The 16,942-nt window shown below is 43.2% G+C and overlaps 1 protein-coding gene across 1 annotated transcript in view; it reads right to left on the bottom strand.

The window, feature by feature from the left end:
* Positions 1 to 2,440: 2,440 nt before the first annotated feature.
* Positions 2,441 to 16,942, bottom strand: part of FMNL1 (formin like 1) — a 58,098-nt gene continuing 43,596 nt past the window's right edge. Inside the window, exons 13-26 of the mRNA XM_073683176.1 lie at positions 16,266 to 16,367; positions 15,938 to 16,154; positions 15,199 to 15,861; positions 14,979 to 15,103; positions 14,673 to 14,875; positions 14,352 to 14,586; positions 13,851 to 13,919; positions 13,688 to 13,768; positions 13,328 to 13,457; positions 12,972 to 13,135; positions 11,671 to 11,772; positions 6,841 to 6,927; positions 6,121 to 6,241; positions 2,441 to 4,993 (exon numbers count right to left, since the gene is read on the bottom strand). Of these exons, the coding sequence (XP_073539277.1) occupies positions 4,893 to 4,993; positions 6,121 to 6,241; positions 6,841 to 6,927; positions 11,671 to 11,772; positions 12,972 to 13,135; positions 13,328 to 13,457; positions 13,688 to 13,768; positions 13,851 to 13,919; positions 14,352 to 14,586; positions 14,673 to 14,875; positions 14,979 to 15,103; positions 15,199 to 15,861; positions 15,938 to 16,154; positions 16,266 to 16,367 (2,400 nt within the window). The 3' untranslated portion in view covers positions 2,441 to 4,892. The remainder of the gene's footprint in view (positions 4,994 to 6,120; positions 6,242 to 6,840; positions 6,928 to 11,670; positions 11,773 to 12,971; positions 13,136 to 13,327; positions 13,458 to 13,687; positions 13,769 to 13,850; positions 13,920 to 14,351; positions 14,587 to 14,672; positions 14,876 to 14,978; positions 15,104 to 15,198; positions 15,862 to 15,937; positions 16,155 to 16,265; positions 16,368 to 16,942) is intronic.

Raw genomic sequence — 16,942 nt, 5'->3', positions numbered from 1 at the left:
TGCTCTAATGTTAAATGCATGTTCTCATTATACCAGTAAATACAATTATATGTCTTAATATGGCCGGATAATTTGAAAGAAGCTTCATCAATCCACATAATGTTATCTAAAATTACTGGATTTTCTTCAATTTCGTTAAGCATAATCTTACTAAATTGCAGCCGCCTGTCTGGATCATCCTCCAATAAACCATGAATTAGACGTGGACGATAAGCTTTCCACCCAATAGATTTCAGGATTCGCATGATAGAAGCTCGTGAAATTCCCAATTCCAAAGAAGCTCTTCTGGTGGACTTGTGAGGAATGAAAAGTGGAATCTGATTGGTTGCTAAGGGCAACTGAGCCAGTTTCACTTTACACCATGTTTGATAAATCTCCCCCTTCATAACCTTATTACACTTTCTGTTCACCTACTTTCGGACCACCCTGTATATATATATAAAAAAAATTTTTTTGGGTGGGATGGAGGGGGGGGGGGGGGGGCAATGATTTTTATGTACGGACCTGCCTTCCATCCCTTTGTTACAATCTAGTTGCTGCCTTTGAACTAACTTCTGAATATCCTTTTAGAAAATGTGAAGCCTAAAACTGGATCCCATATTCTAGGTGTGGCCTCACAACCAATTTATAGAGGGATAACAATACGTTGGAATCACAGGATTTTACCTCTGATGAAAGCACTGGAAGTGACAGGATGGCAAGTGCAGTACAGCGCGGCTCCAGAAAGAAAGTGAGGGATTTAGAGCTTTGTTCCGTAATTAAATTCCTTACAAAGGAATTAAAGAAGCCTAGAGAAATCCATGAAAGGATGTTTGCTGTATATTGAAATGATGCCTCTTCCTACTACCAAGGACATTTTTGGACCAAGCAGTTTAAATGGTGTAGGGAATCAATTGAATTTGACCTCCAGGGCGACCTGTGAAAGCATCTTCAGAGGAAATGTTCTATAAAGTGGAGGCCTTGATTTTGAAAGATCATCAAGTCAGTCAGTGTTATAGATCATGAATTAGGCATTTTAGTCGGCATGGTTTCCAGTATCATTCAAGATGTTTTGATGTCAAAGGTCAGTTCCTGGTGGATGCCACAAATGTTGATGTTTGAGTAAAAAACATGTCACCAGCAATCTAGCCAAGAGAATTTAGACATGCTTAGAGAAAATCCAGGAGACTTTTATTCTCGAATTATTACGGGTGATGTAACACGAGTTCACCACCATGATCCTGAGATCAAAAGAGTCCATGCAATGGAAGTCCAAGGGGTCACCATCTCTGCGGACTAACAGCATAATTTCAGGCTCCTGTGATCTACCACTCACACCTTTCTGGGCTCTATAAATGATGTCATCACATAGAAGTGGAAATCTTTTACTTTTTCTCCCCTTCCTTTCTGATATCAATTTCACAGCAAGAGCCTAAAAACATTGTATTTTTTTTGCTTGCTTTTTTTATTGTATTAACATACAGACTAATACAAAAATGTGATATAAACCCCTACACTGATAAACAGGAAGAATGACGAATTGATGTTCTAAGCCCAAGCGCAATGGTAATTGCGTAATGTAATCCATGGTATATAATAGACCTGTACAAGGTATATAGGGTATAATAAACTATATAGATGTAATCCAATTGTTGCAAAACTACAACTCCTAACGCTGTATGAGTTTTTGGTTTTGCAACCGCTAGGAAGCTGCAGCTTGGAGACGGCTGCTGCAGGCCTACACCTATAGACGCAAAGGTTTACAGGCTATGTAAAACGGCATCGATGACCAATATCTAGGCGTCCAAATCTGATGGTTTTTATATTAGAACAAAATAGGCCAGTAACATATCCAAAGGACGGCGCAACTGACCACCTCAATGTGTCATGATGCGCCGAACAAAACCAACTCCTAATACACATGATAAACTTGGAGGACATGGAGTTTAGCATACTGCATAGCAAAGTGCAATGCGGGTAAGTAAAGTGCCAATCAATCAGAATATGCCTCTAATCTAAACAGTCAGTAAATCATGCAGTAGCAGTTTAAAAAAAATGAGGCATAGAGGGGTTTGAGCCTTACCAGGAAGGGTGCCGGGGCAAATCAGCTGGTTATGGCGGTCAAGGGGCAACCTTGACGCGCGTTTCGCAACGCTACCTGCACTGCAGTTTGCAATGCAGTACTTTTGATGGGCTCGGTTAGGGTGCATTCCAGCTGTGACCCATCAGTTCCCATCTGTCTTGTCACATTACTTGTACGGTTTGATCCCATTTTTGCATGTATAACCAATAAAATGTATTTTATACCAGCTAAACTCCATGTTTTTTATATTAGTAGCATGTAATATACAGAATGCTCTGCATTGTGATTAACTACAGGATAAATCTCCCTGGCAAATGGGAAGAGATCAAGCTCTCGCTGAATCAGAGCACATATGCTCCCTTCTGATTCACTGCTACACTGATAGATATGCTGGACTGCTAGTATAAATGAAAACCTAAAAAAAATTGAGCCACAGCATATGTTGGTATAAGTGCAATGCATAGGTACGCATCCACACTGTGGCCATTTAACAAGCAAAACCTAAGATAAAAACCAAATGAGCAAGTAAATAGTAATAGTACACATAAATAAGGGGTACTTAGTTGACACTATTTTGAGCAAAAAAATGTAAAAGCCATCCAACCATGACAAAGTGTACCCAAATTATTGGCTCATTTTGTTTTCATCTTAGGTTCTGCTCGTTAAATGGCCAGTGTGAATTCGCACCTATGCATTGCACTTATAACAACATGTGCTCCGGCTCAGATTTTTTTAGGTTTTGGTTTAGTTTTTTGTGCAAAAAGGGGTGTTGCTATTCATTTTGTTTATAAAGCTTTCTACGGTCAGGTGACTGAAAAGTCAGGTCTGGGTTCTGATCTGCTCCCCATCTATTTTTACATCTGCTGACACATAGTGAGGGGAACTTCAAGAGTCAGGTACTGTCCCAATTGGGAACCCCTTGTCGCGGTGGCTTTTAAGTTTTTGTTTTTTTATCAAAGCAATGTTAACTAAGTACCCTATGTGATTTACATGTACTATTACTACAAGGTATTTGATTATTTTGTTGTTATCTTAGGTTCTGCTAATATAAATGGCAGCATCTTTCATATGTAGCCGACTAGCAGCATGTGAATATGCCACAGCACTGTGATGGCTACCTGCCAGCCCCATCTAGGATTTCAAGGCGAAGCACCATGATTAGACCAGAATGTTGTTGTTTTTTTTTACTCTACCAGGACTATTTCTTTATGTATCTTTGAGTTTAGGATTTATTCACATGTCCATATTTCATCAGTGTTTGTAAGCCCAAGACAGGAGTGGATCCAAAACACATAAGAGGTGGAGGTGTGCATCTTTCATATATACTTTGCCTATGTAGGATTCACTCCTGATTTTGGCTGACAAATACTGATGAAAAATACTGACCACGTGCTGACATGCCAATAACGCAGGTGGAGTCAGTTATCTGTTTGGTGAAGTCCATTATCCTATTTAGGCCAAGGCCCCACTATCGGTATTTGATCAGTATTTTTTCTCAGGAGTGGGAGCCAAAACCAGGAGTGGGTGATAAATGCAGAATTGGTGACTTGTTGCTATTATACCTTTTCTCTGATTGTTCCTCACCTGGTTTTGGCTTTCCAAACCAGGTGAGGAAAATACTGTCTGAATACTGATAGTGGGGTCGTGGACTTGGGCTTCTTTCAGACGTACATGTTGCATCCATATTTAATCGCAACTACAACACGTACCCATTATAGTCTATGGTGCTATTCACATGTCCGTACAAAAATCACGGAGACAGGTTCGTGCACTTGCATTGAGTGAGAACGGACAATCCCTTTAGCACAAAAAACGAATTTAAACAATAGGTCATTTTCTGATGATGCAGCCGTTTAAGAAGTTAACCCTTTAACTTGCTCCCTGCAGCCACCACTAGACTGTGTTCATAGCATACTGTTAAACTCTATACATAATATTATAGAGTACAATGTGTGCCCTCTAGTGGTGACTACAGGATGTGTGTTTTTGTCAATACAAGGGAATTTAACTACGGTCATTGACATTGTGCAAGGAATGAGCAACCTGTTAATCTCTGCAGCCTATAGTCAAAAGCCACTATGTTTAACATCTCCCCTACCAAGTAGTGGGGGGCAATGAAAGCCACAAGAGCCAATATGCTATATATACAGAATAGGGTACATACAATACTGAATACAATATGAAATATAAAGCCGCGTGTCCTATTTACACTAGGGTACACAATAAAAGAGCCATGGGCAGGTGTGTAAACTGTAATATAGTGTGATCGGGGTCATCATGACACATTGGATGGCTCATTCCAAATGTATTTATCATGGGAAAAATTCCTAAATGTTTTCCCACCTTACAGGATCCCTGTGCCAACCCATTTCTTGTGGATGGGATTAGCAATCCATAAAGATTGGTCACACTTTCTAGCTGAGGATAGCGGACTGCTTTTCCTGAGTGACTGAAGGGAGTACAGATATATTTTTTCCCCTTTCTACAAAAATGATTGTTTCCTGAAAGTTTTACATTAGGTGTAAGGAAATTGCCTTTATGATCTGGAAGCCCCATTAACATCAATATGAGTTATAAAGGGAAGCACAGGATAATAATTTTGTGCTTGATCCTATTCTTTTCTCCCCCGTCAGATCGCCCGCCACTTTGACAGAATAGATTTGGCTTATATTTTAGTATCAAGTCCTTTGTCATCCTTCAGATCAGGGTTTGTGAAATATTATTTTGGCTTTTCAAACATTTTTGGGAAAGTCTACACCAAGCGCATCTGGTGGGAACTGGAAAGGGAACCCCTGCTGCAGAAACTCCATACATTTCCCTGTCCTAGGCCTTAGATTGGTACGTCTGTTGTGGTCACTGCCGCCCCACTGTTCGGCTTCTTCACACTTCTCCTGGAAATGTCTGTTCTTCTATATGGCTGGTTCCTCAGATCTGATGGGAAGAAAATGGGTGAAGAACAATATAAAAGTTCTGGACTGTTTTAAAATGGCTAAAAATTTACTCCGAGCAAACAATTAAATTTGCAATTTTAAAGTCTCTTGTCTTTTGCTGGCTTGTGGTATTCGCTGACTGTTTTTGTGCCAAATTCATCAAAATGGTGCACATGGTTCATGAATTTTGAGCCCCCCCCAAAAAAAGCTCTTTATTTTTGTCTTTAACCTGTTTTGCTTTTTTTTCTGTGAAAAGTTAAATGTTCTACTAAAATGTGCAAAAATTGCACCAAAGTTTCAAGAGTACGTAAAATCACTCTGGGGACGACTAAAGTACATTTGTGCCAAAAGTTGCAGCTGATGAATCAAAACAAATACATACTTAGAAAATAGACTTTTTAAAAAAAAGGTGCAAATTAAAAGAAAAATAAGGTAGAAATGAAAAATGGGTGAAAAACAACAAAAGCTAGGCAAACAAAAAGGGTGCAAATGCAATATGAATCAGGCCCTTAGTCCTACTCAGTTTTTTCCTAACAGTTTAATTTTTCCAACTTTGCCAGGAACCTTTTAATTCCCATACTGGCTACTAAGCTTTCTATTAGATTGATAATTCCTGTTCTGATGACTTTTCAGCAACTGCATTATCATCACAGATCACAATACAATGCCTGCACAATGATCTCTGCCCAGATTAGATCAGGCACAGTTTATACTTCTATACAAACAAATGAGGTCTGATTAGTCAATTCCTGCCAACGTCCATATGAGGAATTGAAAGTAGGTGTCTAATATTAGGCTTAGTGTGATAACTGAAAACCAAAAGTTTGCGAGTGTAGAGTGCGTGGGCTTGATTCATCAAGACCGCCAAGTCACGTCTGTCTTGATGAAGAGATGTGCTGGAGTCAGACGCTCCTGATTCATAAAAAAAAAAAGGCGCATGAATCTTCATGAATCGGGAGTGTCGGACAAGTGGTGTGCGCTTCGCCACAAATCCTACTCCAAGCGCTACTGGAGTAAGATTTGTGATGTAACAAAAACTGACACACACACACACACACACACACACACACACACACACACACTGCCTATGGTCTGTGACCTAGTAAATGACATCCCAAATATCTTCACCTGTTATGATGTCCTCTATAACCCAGTTTTCCTCATACACTCTTGGCTCTTTCGTTTGCAGTTTCTTATTCAACTCCGCCATCAGATTGATCTGTGGTTTTAAGGATTTGGTTGGTGGAGACTGAAATCCAAAAAAAAACAAATTACAATTTTTTACCCTAAAAAGGTTGTCATACATCAAAAGATTCTATGGAATGGAATAATTTTCTCACCTGCTATCTATTTCCATTGTTATAAAGCTTTTGTCTCGAGCAGGTACATGGCTTTAACTCCAGCATGCCCTGATAATTCTAGATTTCCAGGTCATGCTGAGAGTTGTAGTCGCTCCACAGCTCGGAGACAACAGCTTTAGAGCAACTGGATAACCAATGTGAATAGTGACTGAACAGTCTTATATTTTTAAGGGTATAAATACCTAGCTAACCACACTGGCTCAGTGGTTAGCACTGTTGCTTTGCAGCGCTGGGTCCTGGGTTCAGATTCCACTAAGGACAATATCAGCAATAAGTTTGTATGGGGGGTGTGTGTGTGTGTGTGTGTGTGTGTGTGTGTGTGTGTGTGTGTGTGTGTGTGTGTGTGTGTGTTTCCTCTGGGTTCTCCGGTTTCCTCCCACACTCCAAAGACATACTGATAGAGAATCTATTTTGTGAGCCCCAATGGGGACAGAATATGATGGTGATATACAAGTAAGCATAATAAATAACTTCTCCAATTACATACCGTGGTTGGTTTCTCTGGAGTGGGAGTCTTTTCTTCAGCGACTGCTGCATCCTGCTTCTTCCAAGTTTCCAGATCCTGATCAGCTTGCTAATGGAGAAGTAATAGGAAAATCAAATGAAATAACGCATAGTATGCTCAATGTGCAGCTCCATTGCACCAAAAAGTCAAATTCCCCAGTGAATGAGAGATCTTTTATGTGTGTGTGCGTGCGTGCGTGCATTGTAAGGTAGCACTATTCATCACGCTGGGGGCACTCGCTTCACCGGGTCAATCAATCAAAGCACACATGCAACGTTTTCCGGTAATATGAAGACCAGCAGTTTATTACACCTCAAACTGTTTATAACATAGTCCATCTCAATGGCTCGCAGGAATGTTACACATGTATACTAGAGCTTTTTCAGTGGCAGCTATGCCCGCTTGGCTTCAGATACAGACTTCAGCAAGGTACAGCAACAATATTCATTTAAAGTGCCGATTTACCTTTGCCGGGTCTCAGCTGCTTCTATCAGCTCTGTTCTGCCACAGCTGTGGCTTTAAGGCTCCCCAGACGTAGTCACCAGGCCACGTGCCTTCCAAGGCTACTGGTATCTCAGACACAGGGACCAGGCCTCTTGCCTTCCAAGTCTACTGGTATCCCAGACACAGGGATCCAGCCTCTCGCCTTCCAGGCTAATGGAGTCCCAGACTCAGGGACCAGGCTTCTTGCCTTCCAAGTCTACTGGTATCCCAGACACAGGGATCCAGCCTCTTTCCTTCTAGGCTAGTGGAGTCCCAGACACAGGGACCAGGTTCTTGCCTCACCAGGCCTCTCTCTAGGCCTCACCAGGCCTCTCTCTCTGTTTCAAAACCACCAGGATTTATATATCCTTCTGTGCACACAGGACCTGTGATGATGTCACAGTCATGTGATCAGTCACCTGAGGGGGAGGTAAATGGTCAGCCAGAACACACACCCTGGACATTTTAGCAATGCAGCAAGCCGCTGCTTTACATATCCCCCCCTTTTCAAACTTGTGGGGTTGAACACATAATATGCACAATCACATTATAACCCACAGTTCCCACAGAGACCATGTACTTGACAATTGCACTGCTCAGCCCCTGGAACATTAGTCATCAACATTAGCCCATTCCTTAGGGACCTACCCTCTGTTATTGTCAATAACTTCGTCAAGTCACATTTCCGAGTCGTAACCCTGTAACACCTCCCCCGCTCCCAGCGGTCAATACAGCAGTGTGACTCACTTGCCCTCGTATCTAAGGTCAGGTCTGACTTCGTGCGGTCCCGTACTCTATTGGGTCGTTTGTATGGGCCTCTCAGACCTGAGTTACTGGCGGACTCACTACCTCTAAACCCACGCCCACTATCCTCAGGACATCTTGAAAGGTCTCTAACTTCTACAGTAGTACAATTATTTGAAGGGCCCTTTCTCTGTCTGGTCTCACAATTTCTAGACGGCTGCCATCTTCTGCTGCTCAGACGATGCTGTCTTTCCATTCGCAGTCTGGCGAGATTCAACTGTTCTACCTCTCACAGGTAGGTCACTCGGTACTCCATCAGCATGCGTATATATGCAAGATTTTCTTCCGTTCCGACAGCGGAGAATGACACCATGCCGTCTTCATCTGGTATCCAGTCCTGACGATCACGTGGACTGCTTACTTTCATCACACCAGACTTCTTTACCATCATTTGCATGGTTCGGACATTTCTCCCAATGAGCTTTCTTACCAAAGCATAAGGCACCCGGATGACTTCTTCCCGCAGACTTTGAGCTTTTCTCATAAGCTCCAGTTGTCTAATGGCTTGTTCCGTCTTCAACCGGACAAACCGCTTCGTGCGAACACATCGCCAGTGCATGTCACTTAGGATAGCCACCCTCTTCACTGTGACTTCGGTTGTGGACAGGACCACCAGCTGTTTAGCTTCTGAGGTTGAGTACACCTTACAGGCTCCCACAGCCTTCTTAAACTCTTCATGCACTGACTCTCTGGTGCATTCTTCTCTCAAATCTTCGGGTACATCTATGAGACACTTGTACCGAGACATTTCTGTCTCACCAGTGGTCTCCAAATGATCTTCTGGCTCAGGTTTCAGGGACAACTGACTTTCAGCTTCTTCACCTTGTATGTTTCCCCTGAGCTGACTCACAGCTATGAATTCAAGAATTCTTGTCTTGACCACTTCCATTTCATACTTATCTTCTTTTAACACACTCTCAGCTCACCTCAGGTCCACCTTCTCATGGTTTAAAGGATTAAGCGCAATTTGTTTGCCCTTCTTCTCCAAGGAGGCCTCATTCACTGATTGGTACTTTGCCAGGCGACCTTTGAGCTCGACAACTTCTTCCTCTAGCTCAGCTACTCGCCTCTCAGCAACCCATCTCTGAAGCTCTTCCTGCTTCAACTGCTCCTTTATCAGCAGAATTCTCTCAGACTTCTCTGTCTCCAATGCGCCCACTCGGCTCTCGACAGCCAGTCTCTCAAGCTTCTCTTGCTTCAAATGGGCTTGTAACGACTCCTTGAGCTCCCTTATCTCGGTCCTTACATCCACCAAATCACCCAAGCTTGCATTATTCGAAGAGGCATTTGCTTCATACCTCCGTTCTCCAATAGACTCCTCCATCCTGCAGATTCTATCCTTAAGGCACGTCTCTGCCCTCTGGAGATCATCACAGAACGTCTGAGCTCCTTCCCCTGAGCTTCCAGTCCTGGGATCTTTCTGCGGAAATCATCATTCTCATCCCGGGTGTCCTGTAGAGTGGTCGCAATCACTCGGCGCATGTGTTCTGCATCCGCCTTATCATCCTCTAGTTTTTCCTTAACCTTGAGGAGATCCTCATAGTCTCTCTTAATTTGTTGCAGATCCTTACTGAGTTCACCAAACTCCTTCTTGGATTCACACAGCTCCCGGTTGAACTGTTCGCGTAGTCGTTCTAGGTTTTGATCACATCTAGAAACTTCATCCTGCAGCGCCTCTTTTAAGGAAGACAGCTCCCTATCCCTCTGGTGTAGACCCTCATCCAGCTTTTGCTTCACCTGCATCAGCTCTAACTGTACCAGGGAGAAACGATCTTTCACCTTGCACAGCTCATCTTCCAACTCCGCTTTGTCAAGCTCCAACTGAAAAACCTACTCTTTATTTTTCTGGAACTTTCCCTTCCAATTGTTGTTAGATACTGTACCGGAGGTTGCTACTGGCAACGTCAACTCCTCTTCCCTCCTAATCTCTTCTGCTTCTAAAGGAGGATCCACACTCGGAATAAAAGGCACACAACATCGCATTTTCTTTATTTGCCCTTTCAGCAAAGGCTACAGACGCAACTTTCTTGTGGCCCTTGCACCGTCGACGACGAGAGGGGAACTTTCTCACCTCGTCTAGCTCCTCCTAACTGAACTCTCTTTCTACTTTCGTGGTGTCACCATCAGCTATGGGGTCTGTGTCACTCCCCATGGTGTTGTGGACCAACAAGTCACCTCCCACTTTGACGTCAACCCCTTCTACTGGAGCTACCCCGTTATCAACGGTCAAATTGTCATTTTTAGGAGGTACCAACCCACAACCAGTAACCAATTTTGGTTTTCTATACTCCACGCTCTTTTAAAACTCCGCCCCCTTTTGAGACTCCACCCTTTTGGACACCCACACCTGTAGGGGGATTTTTTTTTTTAAAAAAAAAACACGCGATAGTCTTAGGACCTAGTTGACAACATCTCTTACCACCTCCCCGGTCACTCTGGAACAAAACCGGTGCCCCAGGAGAACTCACAGAATGGTCCGCTGCCGCCATTCTATACGGTGCCAACAGCTCCTGCCGTTCCTGCACCATGTCCTGTTGCTGTAACTTTAACAGGTACCTTAACCGCTCAGCAGCTTCAGACTCATCTGCTGCTCCCTTCACAGCCATCTTTATCTGCTCCTGCATTTCTTCAGAAAACTCAATTTTGCTGAAGAGCGTTTGCAGCCGGTCATCTAACCACTTCTCCATTCCGTCTGGGGATACTGCTCCATTCATAGCCATCGCGGTACACTGTTCACACTAGACACTTCACACCGCTCTCCCTGGAAAATTTTCGTGGCCCCACCAAGCCACTGCAAACCAGGTTTGAGTGCGACGACAATTTTCGTAAGCCCGCTGAGTTACAGTCAGATGCTTTAATCTTAGTGGCCCCACCGAGCCACAGCAAGATGCTTGCATCCACATTCGTCGTCCTGTGCCATTACCCCTAGCAACCAGGCTGCAGTTGCCCGCATTCTCTAACCAACTGTAAGGTAGCACTATTCATCACGCTGGGGGCACTCGCTTCACTGGGTCAATCAAAGCACACATGCAACGTTTTCCAGTAATATGAAGACCAGCAGTTTATTACACCTCAAACTGTTTATAACATAGTCCATCTCAATGGCTCACAGGAATGTTACACATGTATATCCTTGAGCCTTTTCAGTGGCAGCTATGCCCACTTAGCTTCAGATACAGACTTCAGCAATGTACAGCAACAATATTCATTTAAAGCTGATGTCACAGTCATGTGATCAGTCACCTGAGGGGGGAGGTAAATGGTCAGCCAGAACACACCCCCTGGACATTTGTAATGCAGTGGCTTGCTGCATTGCTAAATATATATATACATGCATACACACACACACACACACACATTTAGCATGGGAATTAATTTTAGGAAAAAATGTGGCCCTCATAGCCAGTGGCCCTTTTACTTGAGGTGAACAATAACCCAATTTTACATCATCTGTTCTTGGCTGTAAAATCTTTCAATATTGTGTCTTTAAGGGGTTTAGTTACCACATTATAAAAATATTCTTACCTTATATGCTCTTCCAAAGCGAAGGAAGATGGGGAAGAAAGCCGGTGGAGCAGTGGTCTTGCTGTTCTCACCAAAATATCCAACAACTGCTTCATAGGCTTCCTGAAAGCGAAAAAAGAATGAATATTCATTAAATGTATATGCCATCGTTTCTTACACTAGTTCATAAAACCCTGTCCCTAATGATGGCTATATGCATTAGAGTGAGTTAAACCTGCCAATTTTTTTTGTGAATGAGGTTTCCTGATTTCTTCCTCAGTGGCAGAAGACCAGATGTGGGGGAAGAAGGCTAAAAGAAAGAAGGGCCGGCAATGTTGGATTGTAATTTGCCAGATCCATCTATTCTCATGTGAGATAATAGGAACAGGGGTGTAAACTCTGACAAAACTTAAGAATTGTTGTAAATGTGGTGGGGGAAACTTCAGAAATGACTGTTGGCAGACAGCTATCTAAGGTGTATGGCTTCCTGTTAAGTTGTCTGTCATGTAGAAGAGCAGATCCTGGGATTCAAGAGATGAAAGTACAAACCTACAACAGTTTAAGGAACAAATATACAAAAAGACTAAGCACCAGGCCTAGGTGTGTAATTCTGCCATTACATGCCATTTTGGCTCTTAAAGGGAATCTGTCAACAGGTTTTTGCTACCTCATCTGAGAGCAGCCTGATGTAGGCAAAGAGAAACTGATTCCAACAATGTATCACTTAGATTAACGGGTGCAGCCGTTCTCGCACAATCAGTTTTTAGATTTAGCAATACAGCAGAGCTGAGGAAGCTAACCCCACCCACACCAGGCTCTCTGTGTACAAACTCCATTAGACAGTGAGGTGCGTGTCACACAGGAGGGGGCGTGTCAGACTAGCATGCACATGCTGCTGTGTCCCAGCAATGATAAGCTCCTGGTGATAAAACATTCATTGCAAGCAAACAAAACAATGGAGCCATTTTGACCTCTGCTGAGTGTTGCCACCCAGGACAGAAAAGTCTGGTATTTGTTTCCCAACCCTCACCCCATTGAGGACTCCTGGGACAATTCTTCGCCAAGCTCTTTGCTAACAATGTAGTTCCTCTAGAAAGGAGAGTGTTGCTCTGCTTGGCGTCCCTGTGTCCAATGACCCCATACAGTACCATCTGCATGGTGTCCCTCCATGGTATATACACCCTAGAAAGTAATCATTTAGTGTGTAGCCTGGATCTACAGTTTGGTGGATGTATAGGACCATGTCCACCAACAAGAGTGCATCCTACCATCACATAGGAGTGCTGTTTGTTTCTTATTTCCTATGTGTAGCCTGTGGTCACCTGTGCAGTCTTGGAATCAGCTGCAAGCCTTGACATAACATCCATGCTGGATTTCAGAAACTCTTTCAGAGTGACACAGTTATCTTGCTTTGTAAATTCTTTTTGGGCTTGCTCCATCCCAGTCTGGAGTGAGCAGACGTTGGACAACACAGCATCCAGAGATACTAAGGAAAGAACGTGCATAATTAAGTCAGTTGGGCTTCCTCCTGGCTCAAGAGGCCTTCAGCGATCAAGTGGGTAGTAAAAATGTTCACAGCACTTTATAGTGATGAGGGATTGCCTGGGAAGCACTTTGTGTTATTCAGGGACTTGTTCCACTTTCAAAAATTATTATTTACTGAAAATCCCAAAAATACCTGTTGCAGCTTTCTCCAAAAAGTGCAATTCTGACTGAAAATCGGCTAGATGTGAATACTTCTCTTTGATTGTTCGCACCAGGTAATGCAACAATGTCTGCTTTCTGTCTGTGGATTTGGTATCCAGAAGCTAGAAATGGAAGAAGAGAATTTTGGACATAACTACCATACATATACACTCTACTGTCTGTGAGAACAGACCTTGCAAATGGGATTCATTTTTGCTACTTATACAAGGTGACTTGGCACTATACGTGACAGTAGAGCGCCTATGGCAATCGGGGCCCATCCATGATATATATATATCCCAGTATCATTCCAAAATTACCCACCAGTGAACGTCCGAGCACAAGAACTCACCACATCCAGAGACTGGAGCCGGAATCCATATGCTGCTCCTCTCTTACTGCTGTTCATGAAATTGCCAAATGCCAGAACCAGCTGCCAAAAAGTGAATCGACCCAGTTGTTAAAGAAGACTGGTAAAGTTAGTGGCCACATTGTGTATAATTAGCAATTGTTACCTCCAGGATCCCTTTTAACTTTTCTGAAGATTTGACTGAAATGGATGCCGCTATGAGGGCATTAAGTTGCTAGAGAAAAGAAAAACTGGAGCGTCATTAGTCTTATTTAAATTTTCTCTATTTGATTAGTCATGAAGTTATTTAATTGATTTTTTTTTTCATCTCTAGAAGTCAAAAATTCCAAAAGATCTCTGGGGGGATTCCAAAGACCCTGGGTAGCAGTCACCTAGAGTTTAGAGGACAGGGGACCTGGACACCAATCCTCCTGTTGGGTTCCAGGCTCTTTCCCAGGGAACCTCTGTTTTCTCGCTCTTTTGGCAAATCTTATGGATATGCCATGTATCAGATCTTCTTTCATTTTACCCAGTCCTCAATTTCTAACACACCAACCCTTCCTTGCCTTTCTCTAATCTAAGTAAACTAGGACATGGTTATAGCCAGTGTCAAATCAGCAACTACTATCCTCTTAATAGTCTTTTACATAGCACCATGTGCACTAACCGGTGTGAGGCGTGCAGTGGTGTCTGGAAAGCTGGAAATGAAGATCATGGTGTTCACTCTCTCAGAGAGCCTAGGTATGGAGCAAAGATGGACCATGAATCTGTCTTCTGCCCCCAACTGGTCAAGAGGCTTTTCATCCTTCAGGTAACGAGAAATTTGCTGTCTTTCCCAGTCTGTTGGTAGAAATCTGGAAAGGAGCTCCAGAAAGTCCACGTTTAGGGCCTCCATATCATACCTACAGTCAGAGGATTATTAGTAACAAGATAGGGAAATATTCACCCTCCGATGTTTGTTGCATCCTTATTTTTTTTTACTACTTACGACTGAATGGCAGCTGTAATGGCTTCGGGTGTCAGACCTCCTTTCTTGAGAGTAATTGCAAGGTTCTTGGCTCGATTTGGGTCAATGAGAGACACTTTACTTGGCTGGTTCTGTGCAGAACCTACTTTCTTTGAGAACTTACTTGGTCCTGTACCCTGGGCTTTGGTCTTAAATTGGTTCTCAAAGTCACTCATATCAAGTTCCTGATAATGAGGGAAAATACAACACCAAGTAAAGAGTAAAGTTACTGCAATTATCTTATTACCCACCAAATTAATAAAATTGAAGTATTAGGAGTTTCAGTACCTGAAGCACCTTGTCATCATTTAGCTGTGTGAATACTGTTCCATTGATCTGCGTGGGTTTTAGAGCCACCCAGTTGAGAACAGGCATTCTGCATTTTGGCTGAATTGTTTTCTTTATGCTAACACCTAAGAATAGGAAATCGGAACATAAGAAAATTGTATAAATCAAATCAGCTGGCAGAGAATTTGACAACTTGACCTTCAAAATTTCCTAATCTTACCATTAGGCATACATGGAGCAGGCATGCCAGGCGGTGGTGGAGACAGAGGTCCACCAGGGGGCGGTGGTGGAGCAGAAGGGCCTCCAGGTGGCGGTGGTGGAGCAGGAGGGCCTCCAGGTGGCGGTGGTGGAGCAGGAGGGCCTCCAGGTGGCGGTGGTGGAGCAGGAGGGCCACCAAATGGGGGTGGTGGAGCACCAGGTGGTGGTGGTGGAGGTGGAGCAGGCGGACCACCAAATAGGGGTGGTGGAGCACCAGGTGGTGGTGGTGGAACAGGTGGGGCACCAGGTTGTGGTGGTGGTGATGAGGGTGGTAGCGGTAGAGGAGGTGGTGGTGTTGGTGGTCGCAAAGTACCATCCATAGCATCAGAAGGTGTTGCGGGAATTCCAGATTTGCGACTAGGTACATCCTGAGATTGCATTAATTCTGGTGCGTGGGAGATAGCATCATCATTCTCAATCTTGGATCCAAGAAGTGGAAGAGCAGCAGGTAATGTGGTAGACCATGATACTGTATGTGATTTGGAAGCAGAGCTCTCATTGCACTCTGGCTCTTGAAGTAGAGGAGCAGGTGGAACAGTTGGGATGTCTGACTCCAGTGCTGTCAAAAATGGTAATGGGGACGCATGGGTGTCAGATGATCCTTCTGTCTTATGAGAAGTGATATCTGGAACAGAAAACACAAATTAACTCTTTCATATCTTGTATTAATGTTGACAATTAATCTGTATTATGTGGCTTACTTGGTTCCGATACTATAGTCAACCTGATGCTTGATGGTGAAGCTGGGCATACATTGGTGGTAATAGGAGACCCTGTGTTGCTACCAACAGAAGATGGTTCCTCTGTGCAGGTGTCTCCTGCAGGTTCTACCCAGAGGCTTCCTTCTCCTTGGTCAATTGACTGCAAAGTTGTAATGGTCTGATGACTAAGGAGGGAGGCTTTTGATTGACGTGTCTCCTGGAGAATAATAGAGTCATGCTCGTAAAGGACTTGTGTTTATAATGAAACAGGATGTTGGGTGATGACATCATATGGTCATACTCAAATATAATTTGCATTTGCAGTTACCTTTGCTTTATTCAGCTCTTTTCGAGTTTGGTCCAGTTGTTTCTCCAGCTCAGCCACCCTTCTCATATACTCATTCTCTGTTTGCTGTAACTTTATTGTTAGCTAAAGGGAGAGGGGCAGAGATTTACAACCACATTGCATGTTATTGTTAGTGCCACCCCCCCCCCCAAAAAAAAACAGACCACCACAAACAAAGCAAAAGCCCTATAGGTGGTATAATAAAATGCAAAATGGAATATTTGTATGTGCACAGTACATAGTTATATATAGAAATAACAGCTGAGTTAACCTTTTAAGAGTCTCTTTCAGACTTCCTTTTCTCAACAGTCCTGGCAGCCATTTCCTCAATAGGAATTTCAATCAATATTCACTCTGTGTACAACCCTTTCATCCCGAGTACTGCATGAATACAGATTCCTCAGTCGAGAAGGCAGATTTCAGAACATTGAACTTTTTGCACTGCAGCAGACGATCAGAAGTTTCCACAAGTTTTATAGTAATTCGCACAACAGAATGGATGCATTTAGCTGAATGAGTCGTTCAGAAAACCATGCTGCAAAAATATTTGCAACTGTGAACCCATGCTAGCTAAAGATTTCAACAATACTCTGCCATGTGTAAATATATCCCTGTACTCCAGAGCTGAATTTTCAATTCTGCAAACTACAGTTCGCCAA

This window comes from Phyllobates terribilis, unplaced genomic scaffold, assembly GCF_046119375.1.
Source record: "Phyllobates terribilis strain yellow unplaced genomic scaffold, ASM4611937v1 Scaffold_5__5_contigs__length_657084704, whole genome shotgun sequence".
NCBI lineage: Eukaryota > Metazoa > Chordata > Amphibia > Anura > Dendrobatidae > Phyllobates > Phyllobates terribilis.
Note: the sequence above shows the minus strand (reverse complement) of the source record. Positions and strands in the feature narration are given on the sequence as shown.